The sequence below is a fragment of the Branchiostoma lanceolatum genome, chromosome 6 (genome assembly GCF_035083965.1).
Source record: "Branchiostoma lanceolatum isolate klBraLanc5 chromosome 6, klBraLanc5.hap2, whole genome shotgun sequence".
NCBI classification, from domain to species: Eukaryota; Metazoa; Chordata; class Leptocardii; order Amphioxiformes; family Branchiostomatidae; genus Branchiostoma; species Branchiostoma lanceolatum.
Genome location: NC_089727.1, coordinates 2,101,488 through 2,118,302, shown reverse-complemented (window position 1 = coordinate 2,118,302; position 16,815 = coordinate 2,101,488). Strand labels below are relative to the sequence as shown.

General features: G+C 45.3%; 1 protein-coding gene across 1 annotated transcript; it reads right to left on the bottom strand.

The window, feature by feature from the left end:
- Nucleotides 1-1,921: 1,921 nt before the first annotated feature.
- On the bottom strand, nucleotides 1,922-15,648 carry LOC136437164 (uncharacterized). The gene is made up of 11 exons (XM_066431645.1): nucleotides 15,360-15,648; nucleotides 14,223-14,971; nucleotides 13,468-13,769; nucleotides 10,918-11,022; nucleotides 10,125-10,261; nucleotides 8,575-8,847; nucleotides 7,542-8,290; nucleotides 6,528-6,818; nucleotides 4,014-4,311; nucleotides 2,892-3,640; nucleotides 1,922-2,438 (listed from the first exon to the last, which is right to left on the bottom strand). Exons 1-11 carry the CDS (start codon nucleotides 15,607-15,609, stop codon nucleotides 2,133-2,135), a joined length of 4,209 nt encoding a protein of 1,402 aa, XP_066287742.1. The 5' UTR covers nucleotides 15,610-15,648; the 3' UTR covers nucleotides 1,922-2,132.
- Between the last annotated feature and the right edge of the window lie 1,167 nt (nucleotides 15,649-16,815).

The following is a 16,815-nucleotide window of genomic DNA, read 5'->3' as shown; positions in this document are numbered from 1 at the left end:
CCGACATAAGAACCACAGGGGGCTCAACAAACCACAACTTTAGAAACCCCTCGGATGCTGAAGTCTGCGACAGCGTAGCGTTCGTGGTGCCCGGAAGAATAGGGCATTACGACAATGAAGGGCGGTTAGTGGACTTTTTGGAACCCACGGAAACGCGTCACAAACGAGAGTCTTATAGGTGCAGCAGAGGCCATGTTAGACGTAATGAATCCGACGACCATGTTGTCAGTTACGATCGTCACGACACGTCAGATATAGAGACCTGTACGAACGACTACATTACAGTTAGAAGCGGTGATGCACCCGGGCCTGGCTCCCCGTACACACGGAAAACTAACCCAAACATCACAAAGACATCAACAGCAAACGACGAGAGCGATGGAAACGACTCAGATCACGACTATTTCGATTTTCCCGACTATTTCAAGATCCCAAGTAACAATCGTATCCCAGACGGCGCTTCTGACGACAGCACGGACCATGACTACGTCACTCTCCCCGCAGAAATCGACTACGTCACTCTCCCTCCCGCAGAAATCGACTACGTCACCTTCCCTACGCCACCTTCCCCACCAGAACACGACTACGTCACCTTCCCTACGTCAACTTCCGCATCAGAACACGACTACGTCACCTTTCCTACGTCACCCTCCCCATCAGAAATCAACTACGTCACCTTCCCTACGCCACCTTCCCCACCAGAACACGACTACATCACATTTCCCGAAGGTTACATGGATGGCGACCTGCCCAAGACGACCGCTACCGGCGCCGTCGAGCACATCTATGTGACACAGTTCCCGGACCACCCGACAGAATGACTGCACATAAGAACTGAACCTCCCAATATGCTAGCTCATCCACAACATTGAATCAAACCAAGGAGGTTAAACTGATCCAACACACTATTGACCTGCCATGAATGGTAGCATGGTAAACGAGATTCATCTAAAGTCACAGACTCAAAGAGGGGTGTATACATATATATACATGTATATTAAGGGTGTAAATATTGCTATATGTCATTTACGTAGAGTAACTTTACCATGTGCAAATGGATACTGTAAATTGCCTTTCGTGGATAAATTGTTTTTGTGGATGAATTCAAGGACAGAATATATACATATGAAGCGCTCAGATCTATGGAGTCAAAAACAGGTATTGACGTGTCTGCATCCTTCGTTGCCATAGAAACGTGGCAGACTAATTCTGTGTGTCCCTGAAAGTTTCAGGACATGCGTCTGGGGGTGGATAGCCGTATTTGGTCAGTTATTCGGATTGTATATGTTGGGGCCATAGCCGTCAGACTGATATCACGTCGACACAAGAACGCAGTGTGGGTCGGCGTAAGCATTCACCGACGCAAATAAGGTTATGTGTAGACTGGGCTATATCTAATCTTCAATATTGTTACGGTTACTATACATACACACCATGCATATTCCCTTGGTGGTAATGGGGGTATCATATTTCACCTAAAACAGGACAAGAATTTAACCACCTGTCACTTAATCTTAGTATTTATATAAGAAGAATGTTATCGTAACGCTTGATACGGTTGTCAACAAGAGATTACGTGCCTTGCAAAAACGTTGGCTACTTACTCGTAATCGATCTTTTCATCACATCACCATCGCTTATCAATAACATCCGACACTTTATACTAGTATTTTTCAAAAACCAATGTCATCGAAACATTTGATATGGTTGTCAACAAGAGATTATGTGCCTTACAAAAACATTGCCTAATCACTTGTAATGGATCTTTTTACCACATAACCATGTCTTCTAATACTACTTGACACTTCATACTAGTTTTTTTCTTAACATCAGTGTCATCGTAACAATCATGGTTATATATATATATATATAGCTACAATAGATTACAGGCCTTAGAAACTTTCTAAATTCCATACTGCATATTACTGTAGTAATTGGACGTTATCTTAGTCGTTATACATTTTCCATTACAAAACACAAAAATCAGACCACCAGACGCCTTATTCCACTGTTTTTCTAAACCAGTCTCATTGTAGCAATTATGGTTGTCCTCAAGAGATTATATAGGCCTGTCCAATGTTCTGAAATATGCTGGCTAGTCACTTACGACTTTGAAATATTTGCATGTTTTATCACATCAGCATCACTACGAGAGCTATAGCTATCAGGAAGACGTAGGTCTCAGCGCTGTTCTGTAAACCCCGGCTACTCACCCCGACCAGCATGTCACTGACCTCCTCCAGGGTGCCGTTGTTGGGCGCAGGGTCCACCCCGAGGATCTCGCACATGATGGGGTAGATGTGGACGGAGTCGAACGGGTCGGACCGCATGTAGCCCCGCCGGAAGTTCGGCCCCCACGCCCGGAACAGCGCCTTCATGGCCGGGTCCCGGTTGTCGTACCCGTGCTGCCCAAGGCTGATTAACCTTCCAGGGTACCTCTGTGATCAGAACGAACGAGACAGATGATCAAATAATGTGAGACGTTACTGCACACTAAGCACGCAGATAAAGCTACTTCGTTTGCCATCCTCATCCGAGGTGAAGCATGATGCTTTTTCCAGTAACGTTAGGGAGTATTAGAATACAGCTTCGCTACGGCTCTCGTTTTTAGCCAAGCACTCCTTGAGCTATTCTCGTCCAAAGTATCAAACAAAATCGGCCCCTGCAGCGCTAAATAAACCGTCAGGGGGCTCATCAAGCCTACACAAAGTACCTTTTGTCCCAAGAGCTTTCTACAACTAAAAATCGCGACCAATGTACGTCCAGAACAAGAGACGTCTTGAGTTATGCTGTTCATTAACAGGCACATATATACGCGCACAAATAGACACACAGCCCAACAATATATAAATCATATAACCTTTTTGGTGAAGGTAATCAAAGGTACCTACCGAATAGATGACGTATCCAGGGTCCGCCATGGCCAGGATGTCTGTCATGCGGGGACTGTTGGCGTAGTGGAATCTGGTCGGGAAGTCCTCCTTGTAGTAAACCGTCATGTTGGGGTGGCTGCCGGCCAGCGCGGCGTACACCTCCTCCCTTCGGCCCGGGGCCGGCTGGATCAGCGCCAGCGGTCCTAGGTCGGCAAGCAGCAGTGTCAGGGAGGATGGATCCACGTATTTGTAGATCTCGATCGGGTTGGAGACGTTCAAGACTTGCCGAAAGCCGTGATCGGCTGCGAGGATGATGTTGAGGTCCGTAAGTCCTCGTTGTTTGACTTGTTGGAGCAGGTAGCCGATAACTCCGTCTATTTGTTTTAGACTCGCCCGGGCGGCAGGGGACTCAGGCCCGTATGCATGCGACGCATTATCCAGCGTGCCGATGTAAAAAGCAGTGAATTCAACATTCTCCTTCGAAAACCAGTCCAACGCAGTGCCCATACCAGTATAGATCTCTTCAAAGGTTTCGTTCCGCTTGGTAAAAGGCACGTTGACGTAGACGTCCGGCAGCATGCCCGGGACGGTTTCGAACATGTAGGTGCCCGTCCGCCTGCCCTGCTTACTGGCCGTCACCCAAAGCGGCTCCACTCCGGCGTTCAGAACATCCGTTGAATTTTGGGCATTTTCCGGAAACATGACCTGCCCCGTTGACTTGTCGAAAAGAAAGTTGTACAAAACACCGTGGCTTTCCGGGTAAAGTCCTGTTGAAACGAAACGAAAGGAAGTATTGTACGAAGGCCAATGAGCAAAAACAGCAAAGATTCAGACTTCACCACTTAACCGTGACTGCTTTTGCGGCCCTTCCAGTCCCACAAACAAACAATGACAACACTTAGGATGTATGGCAATCCTTTGCTATGTGTATTGGGAACTACAGAAACGCAGGCGCGCCCACACACACACACACACACACACACACACAGACGTATATTTATATGTATATGATTGTGGATCCAAACAAAGTCATATCTTGATGCTTGTTCTGTCTTAGCCCCTGTTGCTGCCATCAAGCATTATATATCCACATCCGTTCCTTATCACATCTCACACGTTCGAAATAAAAGTTGAACAAACCTGTCACGATGGTGAAGATACTGGGCACTGTCATTGTGACGTAAGCAGGAGTGAGGTACGGCACGTTCACGCCCTCGGCCGAGAAGGCGGCCAGGTTCGGCAAGTCCTCCAGCCGGTCCAGGTCCCACCGGAACCCGTCCAGGATGACGAGCAGGAGTCTGCCGTGGCTTCTTCCACCAGCGGCGCTAGCGGAGGTCGTCAGGATGGTGATCAGAAACAACGGAGAGAGCAAAGCTGCTAGACGAGGTGTCGCCATGACGAAGGATGCGACGCGAATGACTCCGCGCGTTCTGCTGTCCTACTTTGAAGGGTTGGTGGTTACGGTGGGAAAATACCGTTGCAAGATATCAAGTTCTTTAGACAGTAACAACACAAAACATAACGTGCTCTCTTGGCCTTCTTTGGGGCCGGGGGCTTCTGAACCACGTTTTGCCGGTGCCTCCTTTTTGTACTAGGTCGTTTGTGCGGCCAGTCCGTAACCATTAGGTCAAGGCTGGCAGCACAAGCGACCCAGTACGATCAGAAGGCATCAGCACAATGTGCATTCATTATAAGCCAAAAAAGGCCAAGATAGCCTGTTATGGAGGCTAAACAATATAACAAACCAGTGTATATACAGGTAAGTCTGCGTTACATATCTGCATGTTCTGCCACAGAGAATTGCTATGTTTGAGTAGACGCACGTATCGATGGTCGGAATGGATTTTAAAGAACAGTAAGGGATCAAATCCTCTACACAGTAAGCTCACAACATACCAGAGGATCAATAAACTAAAGCCAAACGTTTCGGATATGTTCGGTGATGAGTAGCTGTCACCTTAATCCACATGTGCAAAATTACGTAGCTTGCCTTTTAGTTAATCCTTTTCATGTCTTGGATGTCACTGTAAAATCGTCTGATTAAAAGTCGGAATAGGGATTGGCATCGTAATAAAGCCCTCCTAATATAAAACGGTATTTACAGGCAGACGTTCTTATCCCTTTTGAAGGGTTTGTGGTAGATAACAGTGGGATAAGACCACTAAAAGATATCAGATTCTTTATCTATATCTTCATCTATTTCAATCAGTATATCTATCTATCAATTAATCTATCTTTCTCTATATCTATCTATCTATCTATCTATCTATCTATCTATCTATCTATCTATCTATCTATCTATCTATCTATCTATCTATCTATGCATATTAAGGTTGTGATTGTTTGCTTGATGTCATTTACGTAGAGTAAACGACATGTTGACGTGTTTGCATCATCCGTTACCATAGCAACGTGGCAGACTAATTCTGTGTGTCCCTGAAAGTTTAAGAAAATGAGTCGGAGGGTGGATAGTCATATTTGGTCAGTTTATTGGATAGTATGTTGGGAACAGACAAAAATATTTCATCGGGACAATAACGCTGTGTGAGTCTGCGTAAGCATTCACCGACGCAAACACGGTTATGTGTAGACTGGGCTATATCTAATCTTCATGATTGTTACTGTAAAATTATTGTACATACACACCCTTTATATCCTTTTGGTAGTAATTGAGGGTATTACATTTCCTATAATGCAGCACAAGAATCCAACCACCTGTCACTTTATCTTCGTATTTATAAAAATATTTAACGTCATCGCAACATTTGATATAGTTGTCAACAAAAGATTACGTGCCTTACAAAAACGTTGGCTACTTACTCGTAATGGATCTTTTCACCACATCGACATCGTTTCTCGTACCACCCGACGCTTTATACTAGTATTTTTCTAAAGCCAATGTCATCGAAACATTTGATACGGTTGTCAACAAGAGATAACCTGCCTTACAAAAACGTTGACTACTCGTAATCGATCTTTTTACCACATCACCATGGCTTCTAATACTACCCGACACTTTATAGTAGTTTTCTACTGACATCAGTGTCATCGTAACATTTGAAATGGTTGTCAACAAGAGATTACGTGCCTTACTAAAACGTTGCCTACTCACTTGTAATCAATCTTTTCACCGCATCACCATGACTTCTAATAGTAATACTACTTGACACTTCATCCTTTTATTTTACTTATTTAAAACATCAGTGTCATCGTAACAATTAAGGTTGTCAAAAAGAAACTGTAGGCCTTAATACACCCGCTACTCTCAGGGACTTTAAGATATTCAATCTTTTCATCACATCAGCATCACTATGAAAGCCATAGCTATCAGCAGCAAGACTTAGGTCTTAGCGCTAAGGCCTTTAAGCAATGCTCTGGAATACACCCGCTACTCTCTCTGACTTTAAGATATTCAGATCACTGCATATTACAGTAGTATTTGGATGTTAAATTATAGTGGATATACATTTCCTATTGCAAAACACGGGAATCTGACCACACGACGTCTTTTCCCATTATTTTTCTAAAACTCAGTGCATCGTTACAATTCTGCTTGTCACCAATAGATCATATAGGCCTGATTGGTGTTATGGAATATGCTGCCTAGTCAGTACGACTATGAACTATTTGCATGTTTTATCACATCAGCATCACTATGAAAGCCATAGCCATCAGGAAGACGTAGGTCTCAGCGCTGTTCTGTAAACCCCGGCTACTCACCCCGACCAGCATGTCACTGACCTCCTCCAGGGTGCCGTTGTTGGGCGCAGGGTCCACCCCGAGGATCGCGCACATGAGGGGGTAGATGTGGACGGAGTCGAACGGGTCGGACCGCATGTAGCCCCGCCGGAAGTTCGGCCCCCACGCCCGGAACAGCACCTGCATGGCCGGGTCCCGGTTGTCGTACCCGTGGTCTCCAGGGAAGATTAACCTTCCAGGGTACCGCTGTGATTAGAACGAACAAGATCAATGATGCAGTAACGTGAGATGTTATTGCACTGTTAATAACAGGTACAATGGCCGAGTGGGTAGAGTGTTCGCCTTGCATACGGTAGGTCGTGAGTTCGAACCCTGGCCGGGCCGTACCAAAGACTCTAAAAATGGTACATACTGCTTTCTCTGCTTAGCTCTCAGCATTTGGGAAAGAGTATGCTAGTTAAACACACCACTACCAGTGGACTAGCCCCTGCTATTGTGACTTGCGAAAGTTGTGTGGCCCAAGGGCTGCCGAAACGGAGATGGGCGCCGCCTTATGCACCGCCTTATCTGGTGCGGGAAGGACTTTAACTTAAGCTTACTGCACACTAAGCACGCAGATAAAGCTACTTCATTTGTCATACTTAACTGAGGTTACTTTTCTAGTAACGTTAGGGGGCAGTAGAATACAGCTTCGCTTTGGCTCTCGTTTTTAGCCAAGCACTTCTTGAGCTAGTTTCGTCCAAAGTATCAAATAATATCGGCCCCTGCAGCACCAAAGAAGCCGTTAGGGGACTCAAGTCTGCACCAAGTACCTTCTGTCCCAAGAGCTGCCAACCATGACCATTGCATGTCTTGAACACGATGCATCTTGAGTTATACTGTTCATAAACAGGCACATATTTAAGCGCACAAATAGACGCACAGCCCGACAACATAACCTTCTTGGTGAAGGTAATTAAGGGTACCTACCGAATAGATGACATATCCAGGGTCCGCCATAGCCAGGATGTCTGTCATGCGGGGACTGTTGGCGTAGTGGAATCTGGTCGGGAAGTCCTCCTTGTAGTAAACCGTCATGTTGGGGTGGCTGCCGGCCAGCGCGGCGTACACCTCCTCCCTTCGGCCCGGGGCCGGCTGGATCAGCGCCAGCGGTCCGTAGTCCGCGATCAGCATTTGAAGCGACGAGGCGTTCACGTAGCGCAAGATCTCGATCGGATTGGGGACGTCGTAGACTTGCCGAAAGCCGTGATCGGCCGTGAGGATGATGTTGAGGTCCGTCAGCCCTCGTTGTTTGACCTGTTGGAGCAGGTAGCCGATAACTCCGTCTATTTGTTTCAGACTCGCCCGGGCGGCAGGGGACTCAGGCCCGTAGACGTGCGACACGTTATCCAACTTGCCGATGTAAAAAGTGGTAAAGTCGACATCTCCCGTCGAAAACCAGTCCAGCGCAGTGCCCATGCCAGTATAAATCTCTTCAAAGGTTTCGTTCCGCCTGGTAAAAGGCACGTTGACGTAGACGTCCGGCAGTATGCCAGGGACGGCCTCTAACATGTAGGTGCCCGTCCGCCTGCCCTGTTTACCGGCCGTCACCCAAAGCGGCTCCACTCCGGCGTTCAGAACATCCGTTGGACTTTTGGCATTTTCTGGAAGGTTGAGCTGCCCAGTTGACTTGTTGAAAATCAGGTTGTGCAAATTACCGTGGCTTTCTGGGTGAAGTCCTGCGGAAACCAAAAGAGGTTGGAAAGAAAGAAGGCAAATAAACAAACATAGACAAGCAGAGACGGAAGACGTCACTACTCAACCATTATGCATTTGCGGCCCTTCTAGTCCCACAAACAAAAAAAAGGAAACACTTAGAATGTATGACAATCCGTCGTTATGTGTAATGGGAACTACAGAAACACACATACACACATACACACACACACACACACGCGCACACACACACACACACACACACACGCATGCACACTCACACGTTTGAAATAAAACTTGAACGAACCTGTCGCGATGGTAAAGATACTGGGCCATGTCAATGTGACGTAGGCAGGAGTGACGTACGGCACGTTCACCCCCTCGGCCGAGAAGGCGGCCAGGTTCGGCAAGTCCTCCAGCCGGTCCAGGTCCCACCGGAACCCGTCCAGGATGACGAGCAGGAGCCTGCCGTGGCTTCTTCCACCAGCGGCGGAGGTCGTCAGGATGGTGATCAGAACCAGCGGAGAGAGCAAAGCTGCTAGACGAGATGTCGCCATGACGAAGGGTGCGACGCGAATGACTCAGCGCGTTCTGCTGTCCTACTTTGATGGTTGGTGGTTACGGTGGGAAAATACCGTTGCAAGATATCAAGTTCTTTAGACAGTAACAACACAAAACATAACGTGCTCTCTTGGCCTTCTTTGGGGCCGGGGGCTTCTGAATCACGTTTTGCCGGTGCCTCCTTTTTGTACTAGGTCGTTTGTGCGGCCAGTCCGTAACCATTTGGCCAAGGCTGGCTGCACAAGCGACCCAGTACGATCAGAAGGCATCAGCACAATGTGCATTCATTATAAGCCAAAAAAGGCAAAGAGAGCCTGTTATGGAGGCTAAACAATATAACAAACCAGTGTATATGTCACAGTACAGATTGGAATCCAGTTCAATCTGGAACTGTCCTAGGACAGATTGGAATTCCAATCCGTCCTAGGACAGATTGGAATCCTGATTCCAATCTGTACTAGTACAGATTGGAATCCTACAACTGAACTGTATATGTGTAAATTAGTGACATTTGCATATTATGGCAGATTATGAGTATGTTCTATGAAATACTATCACGGTCATACAATAAGAATATTGAATTAAACTGTGCTTCAGACACTTTACATAAACAGTACTAACCTACAAAATAGACTACTTAATATAGTAGTTCAAGATTCATATCCAAATCTCATGTTTCGAGCCATGTTGGTGACATACTTATCATTTTTGGTAACCTTGTACTTCTAGTCCGTTCTACGTTTATTTTAGTCCGCGGGGTTCTGTTCAGGCCCGCAGCCTATCCCCCTAGCTTAGACTTTTCATAGAATTTATCAGATATGTGCTAATTACATAGGCTGGCCAGGTGTGATTTCTGATTAATTCAGTGACTTTCATGGTGTTGTATGACTGCAGTCTACATGCAGGCTGGCCTATCAGCCCCGCGGTCTAACTCACCAAGTCTCGAGGGGGGGGGGGGGGAACTTCATAAGCCCGGGGAAACTCTTTCTACACTGAGGTCTAAGCAACTTTTAACTTCAAATATCTCGATAAGTTTATACACTATTGCAATAAAAAACAACCTTATGTAGTAATAATGAAGATAGCATAATCTCTAAAATGGTATGTAAAAGTTACCTGTAAATGTATATCCAGGGGAAAAAAAGTTGAAAACTAGTAAAAAAAACTTGACACCCGCCAGTATGGATCCCTCAAGGGGAAATCTACGACACATTACCTCACAAGTTTAGTTCACTTCCTAGCAAGCACAACGGACAAACCTGGATACATCAGTACACTCGTGCTGACTGACTTTACCCGTGCTTTTGACTGTGTTCACCACCCTACCGCCATCAACAAGCTTCTCGCCCTCGGGGTACGTCGATCCATCATCCCTTGGATTTGCTCCTTCCTGACAAGCCGGCAACAACGTGTCAAGTACCATGGAACTCTTTCTGAATGGGAAACACTGTCATGCGGAGTACCACAAGGAACTAAGTTAGGCCCTCTCGTATTCCTGGCCCTCATCAATGACGCTGTTCCGGTTGAAGAAGGGTCGGCGGATGGCTGGAAATACGTTGACGACATGTCGTTGGCCGAACCCAGACCCAGAACTCTTCCTTCTACAATGCAAAGGGACGTTGATGGACTTGTGCGCTGGACTGAATCTAATTACATGCAACTTAATCCAGTGAAATGTAAAGTAATGGTGATATGTTTTATGAGAAACCCACCCCCACCTCCACAGTTGTATGTAGGACCATCAGAGTTGGAATTAGTGCAGTTTGCTAGAGTTCTAGGTGTAATCCTGCAAGCCGATCTCAAGTGGTCCACTCATGTAAACGCGATAGTGAGCAAAGCTAACCGTAGGCTTTATCTGGTACGTGTCCTAAAGAAACATGGACTTGTTAACTATGACTTAACGCTTGTTTTCTGTGGTTTTGTAAGACCATTGTTAGAGTATGCTTGCCCTGTGTGGCATCCTGGTCTCACTACTCTCCAGTCAAACCACATAGAAGCTGTACAAAAGAGGGCGTGCCGAATGATTCTAGGTAAAAACTATGTTAGCTACGACAGAGCATTAGAACAGCTGTCACTCACTCCCCTGTACCTGAGACGACGTAATCTGTGTATGAAATTTGCACTGTCCATCTCTAAATCCCCCACCTTCTCTAGTTGGCTCCCTCCGAAACGGGGAAGCGTCCACGGTAGGGATCTAAGGTCAAAGAACAAATTCACACCGTTCAGCTGCAGAACTTCCAGATTTAAGAACACCACATTACCTTTTACCGTAGAGTTATTGAATGAATTGTAGTTTTTGACTCAAGTGTATACTTTTTAAAAATGTTAAGTTATGGTAAAACTTGTATGAGCAATTGAATGTTTTATCCCATACCCCAATTCAGCCGGTAAGGCTGCAATGGTATGTGTATGTAATTGTTTGCAAATAAAACCAGTCATTATTATAAAACTGACCAGTGTTAACTGGAAAAATTGGTTGAGCATATGGAGTGACTCATAATGGCCATAATATGTCTCTAATTTGCATATATACAGTTCAGTTGTAGGATTCCAATCTGTACTAGTACAGATTGGAATCAGGATTCCAATCTGTCCTACGACAGATTGGAATTCCAATTTGTACTAGTAAAATCTGGAACTTTCCTAGGACAGATTGGAATTCCAATCTGTCCTGGAACTGTCCTAGGCCAATCTGTCCTAGGACAGATTGGAATCTGTCCTAGGACAGTTCCAGATTGTACTGGATTCCAATCTGTACTGTGACATATGTACAGGTAAGTCTGCGTTACATATCTGCATGTTCTGCCACAGAGAATTGCTATGTTTGAGCAGACGCACGTATCGACGGTCGGAATGGATTTTAAAGAACAGTAAGGGATCATATCCTCTACAGAGTAAGCTCACAACATACCAGAGGATCAATAAACTAAAGCCAAACGTTTCGGATATGTTCGGTGATGAGTAGCTGTCACCTTAATCCACATATGCAAAATTACGTAGCTTGCCTTTTAGTTAATCCTTTTCAAGTTTTGGATGTCACTGTAAAATCATCTGATTAAAAGTCGGAATAGGGATTGGCATCGTAATAAAGCCCTCCTAATATAAAACGGTATTTACAGGCAGACGTTCTTATCCCTTTTGAAGGGCTTGTGGTAGATAACAGTGGGATAAGACCACTAAAAGATATCAGATTCTTTATCTTTATCTTCATATAGCTTCATCTATTTCAATCAGTATATCTATCTATCAATTAATCTATCTATCTATCTATCTATCTATCTATCTATCTATCTATCTATCTATCTATCTATCTATCTATCTATGCATATTAAGGTTGTGATTGTTTGCTTGATGTCATTTACGTAGAGTAAACGACATGTTGACGTGTTTGCATCATCCGTTACCATAGCAACGTGGCAGACTAATTCTCTGTGTCCCTGAAAGTTTAAGAAAATGAGTCGGAGGGTGGATAGTCATATTTGGTCAGTTTATTGGATAGCATGTTGGGAACAGACAAACATATTTCATCGGGTCAAGAACGGTGTGTGGGTCTGTGTAAGCATTCGCCGACGCACACACGGTTATGTGTAGACTGGGCTATATCTAATTTTCATGATTGTTACTGTAAAATTATTGTACATACACACCCTTTATATCCTTTTGGTAGTAATTGAGGGTATTACATTTCCTATAATGCAGCACAAGAATCCAACCACCTGTCACTTTATCTTCGTATTTATAAAAATATTTAACGTCATCGCAACATTTGATATAGTTGTCAACAAAAGATTACGTGCCTTACAAAAACGTTGGCTACTTACTCGTAATGGATCTTTTCACCACATCGACATCGTTTCTCGTACCACCCGACGCTTTATACTAGTATTTTTCTAAAGCCAATGTCATCGAAACATTTGATACGGTTGTCAACAAGAGATAACCTGCCTTACAAAAACGTTGACTACTCGTAATCGATCTTTTTACCTCATCACCATGGCTTCTAATACTACCCGACACTGTATAGTAGTTTTCTACTGACATCAGTGTCATCGTAACATTTGAAATGGTTGTCAACAAGAGATTACGTGCCTTACTAAAATGTTGCCTACTCACTTGTAATCAATCTTTTCACCACATCACCATGACTTCTAATAGTAATACTACTTGACACTTCATCCTTTTATTTTACTTATTTAAAACATCAGTGTCATCGTAACAATTAAGGTTGCCAAAAAGAAACTGTAGGCCTTAATACACCCGCTACTCTCAGGGACTTTAAGATTTTCAATCTTTTCATCACATCAGCATCACTATGAAAGCTATCAGCAGCAAGACTTAGGTCTTAGCGCTAAGGCCTTTAAGCAATGCTCTGGAATACACCCGCTACTCTCTCTGACTTTAAGATATTCAGATCACTGCAGATTACAGTAGTATTTGGATGTTGAATTATAGTGGATATACATTTCCTATTGCAAAACACGGGAATCTGACCACACGACGTCTTTTCCCATTATGTTTCTAAAACTCAGTGCATCGTTACAATTCTGCTTGTCACCAATAGATTATATAGGCCTGAGTGGTGTTATGGAATATGCTGGCTAGTCACGTACGACTATGAAATATTTGCATGTTTTATCACATCAGCATCACTATGAAAATCATAGCTATCAGGAAGACGTAGGTCTCAGCGCTGTTCTGTAAACCCCGGCTACTCACCCCGACCAGCAGGTCACTGACCTCCTCCAGGGTGCCGTTGTTGGGCGCAGGGTCCACCCCGAGGATCTCGCACATGAGGGGGTAGATGTGGACGGAGTCGAACGGGTCGGACCGCATGTAGCCCCGCCGGAAGTTCGGCCCCCACGCCCGGAACAGCGCCTTCATGGCCGGGTCCCGGTTGTCGTACCCGTGCTGCCCAAGGCTGATTAACCTTCCAGGGTACCTCTGTGATCAGAACGAACGAGACAGATGATCAAATAATGTGAGACGTTACTGCACACTAAGCACGCAGATAAAGCCACTTCGTTTGCCATCCTCATCCGAGGTGAAGCATGATGCTTTTTCCAGTAACGGTAGGGAGTATTAGAATACAGCTTCGCTACGGCTCTCGTTTTTAGCCAAGCATTTCTTGAGCTATTCTCGTCCAAAGTATCAAACAAAATCGGCCCCTGCAGCGCTAAATAAACCGTCAGGGGGCTCATCAAGCCTACACAAAGTACCTTTTGTCCCAAGAGCTTTCTACAAATAAAAATCGCGACCAATGTACGTCCAGAACAAGAGACGTCTTGAGTTATGCTGTTCATTAACAGGCACATATATACGCGCACAAATAGACACACAGCCCAACAATATGTAAATCATATAACCTTTTTGGTGAAGGTAATCAAAGGTACCTACCGAATAGATGACGTATCCAGGGTCCGCCATGGCCAGGATGTCTGTCATACGGGGACTGTTGGCGTAGTGGAATCTGGTCGGGAAGTCCTCCTTGTAGTAAACCGTCATGTTGGGGTGGCTGCCGGCCAGCGCGGCGTACACCTCCTCCCTTCGGCCCGGGGCGGGCTGGATCAGGGCCAGCGGTCCTAGGTCGGCAAGCAGTAGTGTCAGGAAGGAGGGATCCACGTATTTGTAGATCTCGATCGGGTTGGAGACGTTCAAGACTTGCCGAAAGCCGTGATCGGCTGCGAGGATGATGTTGAGGTCCGTTATTCCTCGTTGTTTGACTTGTTGGAGCAGGTAGCCGATAACTTCGTCTATTTGTTTCAGAGTCGCCCGGGCGGCAGGGGACTCAGGCCCGTATGCATGCGACGCATTATCCAGCGTGCCGATGTAAAAAGCAGTGAATTCAACATTCTCCTTCGAAAACCAGTCCAACGCAGTGCCCATACCAGTATAGATCTCTTCAAAGGTTTCGTTCCGCTTGGTAAAAGGCACGTTGACGTAGACGTCCGGCAGCATGCCCGGGACGGTTTCGAACATGTAGGTGCCCGTCCGCCTGCCCTGCTTTCTGGCCGTCACCCAAAGCGGCTCCACTCCGGGGTTCAGAAAATCCGTTGAATTTTGGGCATTTTCCGGAAACATGACCTGCCCCGTTGACTTGTCGAAAAGAAAGTTGTACAAAACACCGTGGCTTTCCTGGTAAAGTCCTGTTGAAACGAAACGAAAGAAATTGTACGAAGGCCAATGAGCAAAAATAGCAAAGATTCAGACTTCACCACTTAACCGTGACTGCTTTTGCGGCCCTTCCAGTCCCACAAACAAAAAATGACAACACTTAGGATGTATGGCAATCCTTTGCTATGTGTATTGGGAACTACAGAAACGCAGGCGCGCCCATACACACACACACACACACACACACACACACACACACACACACACAGACGTATATTTATATGTATATGATTGTGGATCCAAACAAAGTCATATCTTGATGCTTGTTCTGTTTTAACCCCTGTTGCTGCCATCAAGCATTATATATCCACATCCGTTCCTTATCACATCTCACACGTTCGAAATAAAAGTTGAACAAACCTGTCACGATGGTGAAGATACTGGGCACTGTCATTGTGACGTAAGTAGGAGTGACGTACGGCACGTTCACGCCCTCGGCCGAGAAGGCGGCCAGGTTCGGCAAGTCCTCCAGGCGGTCCAGGTCCCACCGGAACCCGTCCAGGATGACGAGCAGGAGTCTGCCGTGGCTTCTTCCACCAGCGGCTGATGTCGTCAGGATGGTGATCAGAAACAGTGGAGAGAAAAAAGCTGCTAGACGAGATGTCGCCATGATGAAGGGTGCGACGCGAATGACTCAGCGCGTTCTGCTGTCCTACTTTGGAGGGTTGGTGGTTACGGTGGGAAAATACCGTTGACGATATCAAGTTTTTTAGACAGTAACAACACGTAACATAACGGGCTCTCTTGGCCTTCTTGGGGGATTCTGAATCACTTTTTGCCGATGACTCCTTTTTGTACTAGGTCGTTTGTGCGGCCGGTCCGTAACCATTAGGTCAAGGCTGGCCGCACAAGTGATTCAGTACGATAGGAAGGCATCAGCACAATGTGTATTATAAGGCAAAAAAGGCCAAGAGAGCCTGCTATAGAGGCTAAACAACACAGCAAACCAGTGCATATATACAGTAAGTCTGCGTTATATATCTGCATGTTCTGCCACAGAGAATTGCTATGTTTGAGCAGACGCACGTATCGATGGTCGGAATGGATTTTAAAAAAAAAACAGTAAGGGAGCAAATCCTCTACACAGTAAGCTCACAACATACCAGAGGATCAATATACTGCAGCCAAACGTTTCAGATATGCATTGTGTGACGAGTAGCTTTCACACAGCTTTAACTACCTTAATCCACATACTCGAAATGACGTAGCTTGCCTTTTAGTTAATCCTTTTTAAGTTTTAGATGTCACTGTAAAATCATCTGATTAAAAGTCTGTGGATTGCGGAGTAGGGGTTGATATCGTGTAGCCCTCCTAATGTGAAACAGTATTGTCAGGTAGAACTCCCTAACCATTTCTACCACAGAGATCTGTTACTTTTAGCAACCACACGTTTTAATTGTGGGAATAGGGTAAAATTACAGGAAGGTTTAGAATGATCTAGAACGTCAGCTCACAACATACTCCGATGCTCCTACTTTTAACAGACACCGTAAGATATCATATTCTTCAGACATTAACCGCCCAACAAAACAGTGCACACACGGGTAAGCCTGCATGAAACATTTTCAGATACTGCCAAAGGGAATTCATGTGGCAGGTGGGAGATGAATTAAACAACATGAAGTTTTCGATTCATCCAACGTTGCAAGCTCACAATATACCAAAGGACCAACATGCCATATAACTAAACCTATTGTGTGATGAGTATCCGTCACACAGGTTTAACCACATTACTCCACCGATATAGGATTACGTGGCTGGCGATTAAGCTCATCCTTTGGAAGCTTTAGATGTCATTTTAAGAAATATCGGTGTC

Excerpts from the sequence above, each read along its gene's own strand:
- LOC136437164 (XM_066431645.1), bottom strand. The coding sequence starts at position 15,609 with ATGGCGACATCTCGTCTAGCAGCTTTTTTCTCTCCACTGTTTCTGATC. Across the intron at positions 8,291-8,574 it reads TATCTTTACCATCGCGACAG|GACTTCACCCAGAAAGCCAC; the intron begins GTTCGTTCAAGT and ends TGGTTTCCGCAG. Across the intron at positions 3,641-4,013 it reads TATCTTCACCATCGTGACAG|GACTTTACCCGGAAAGCCAC; the intron begins GTTTGTTCAACT and ends TCGTTTCAACAG.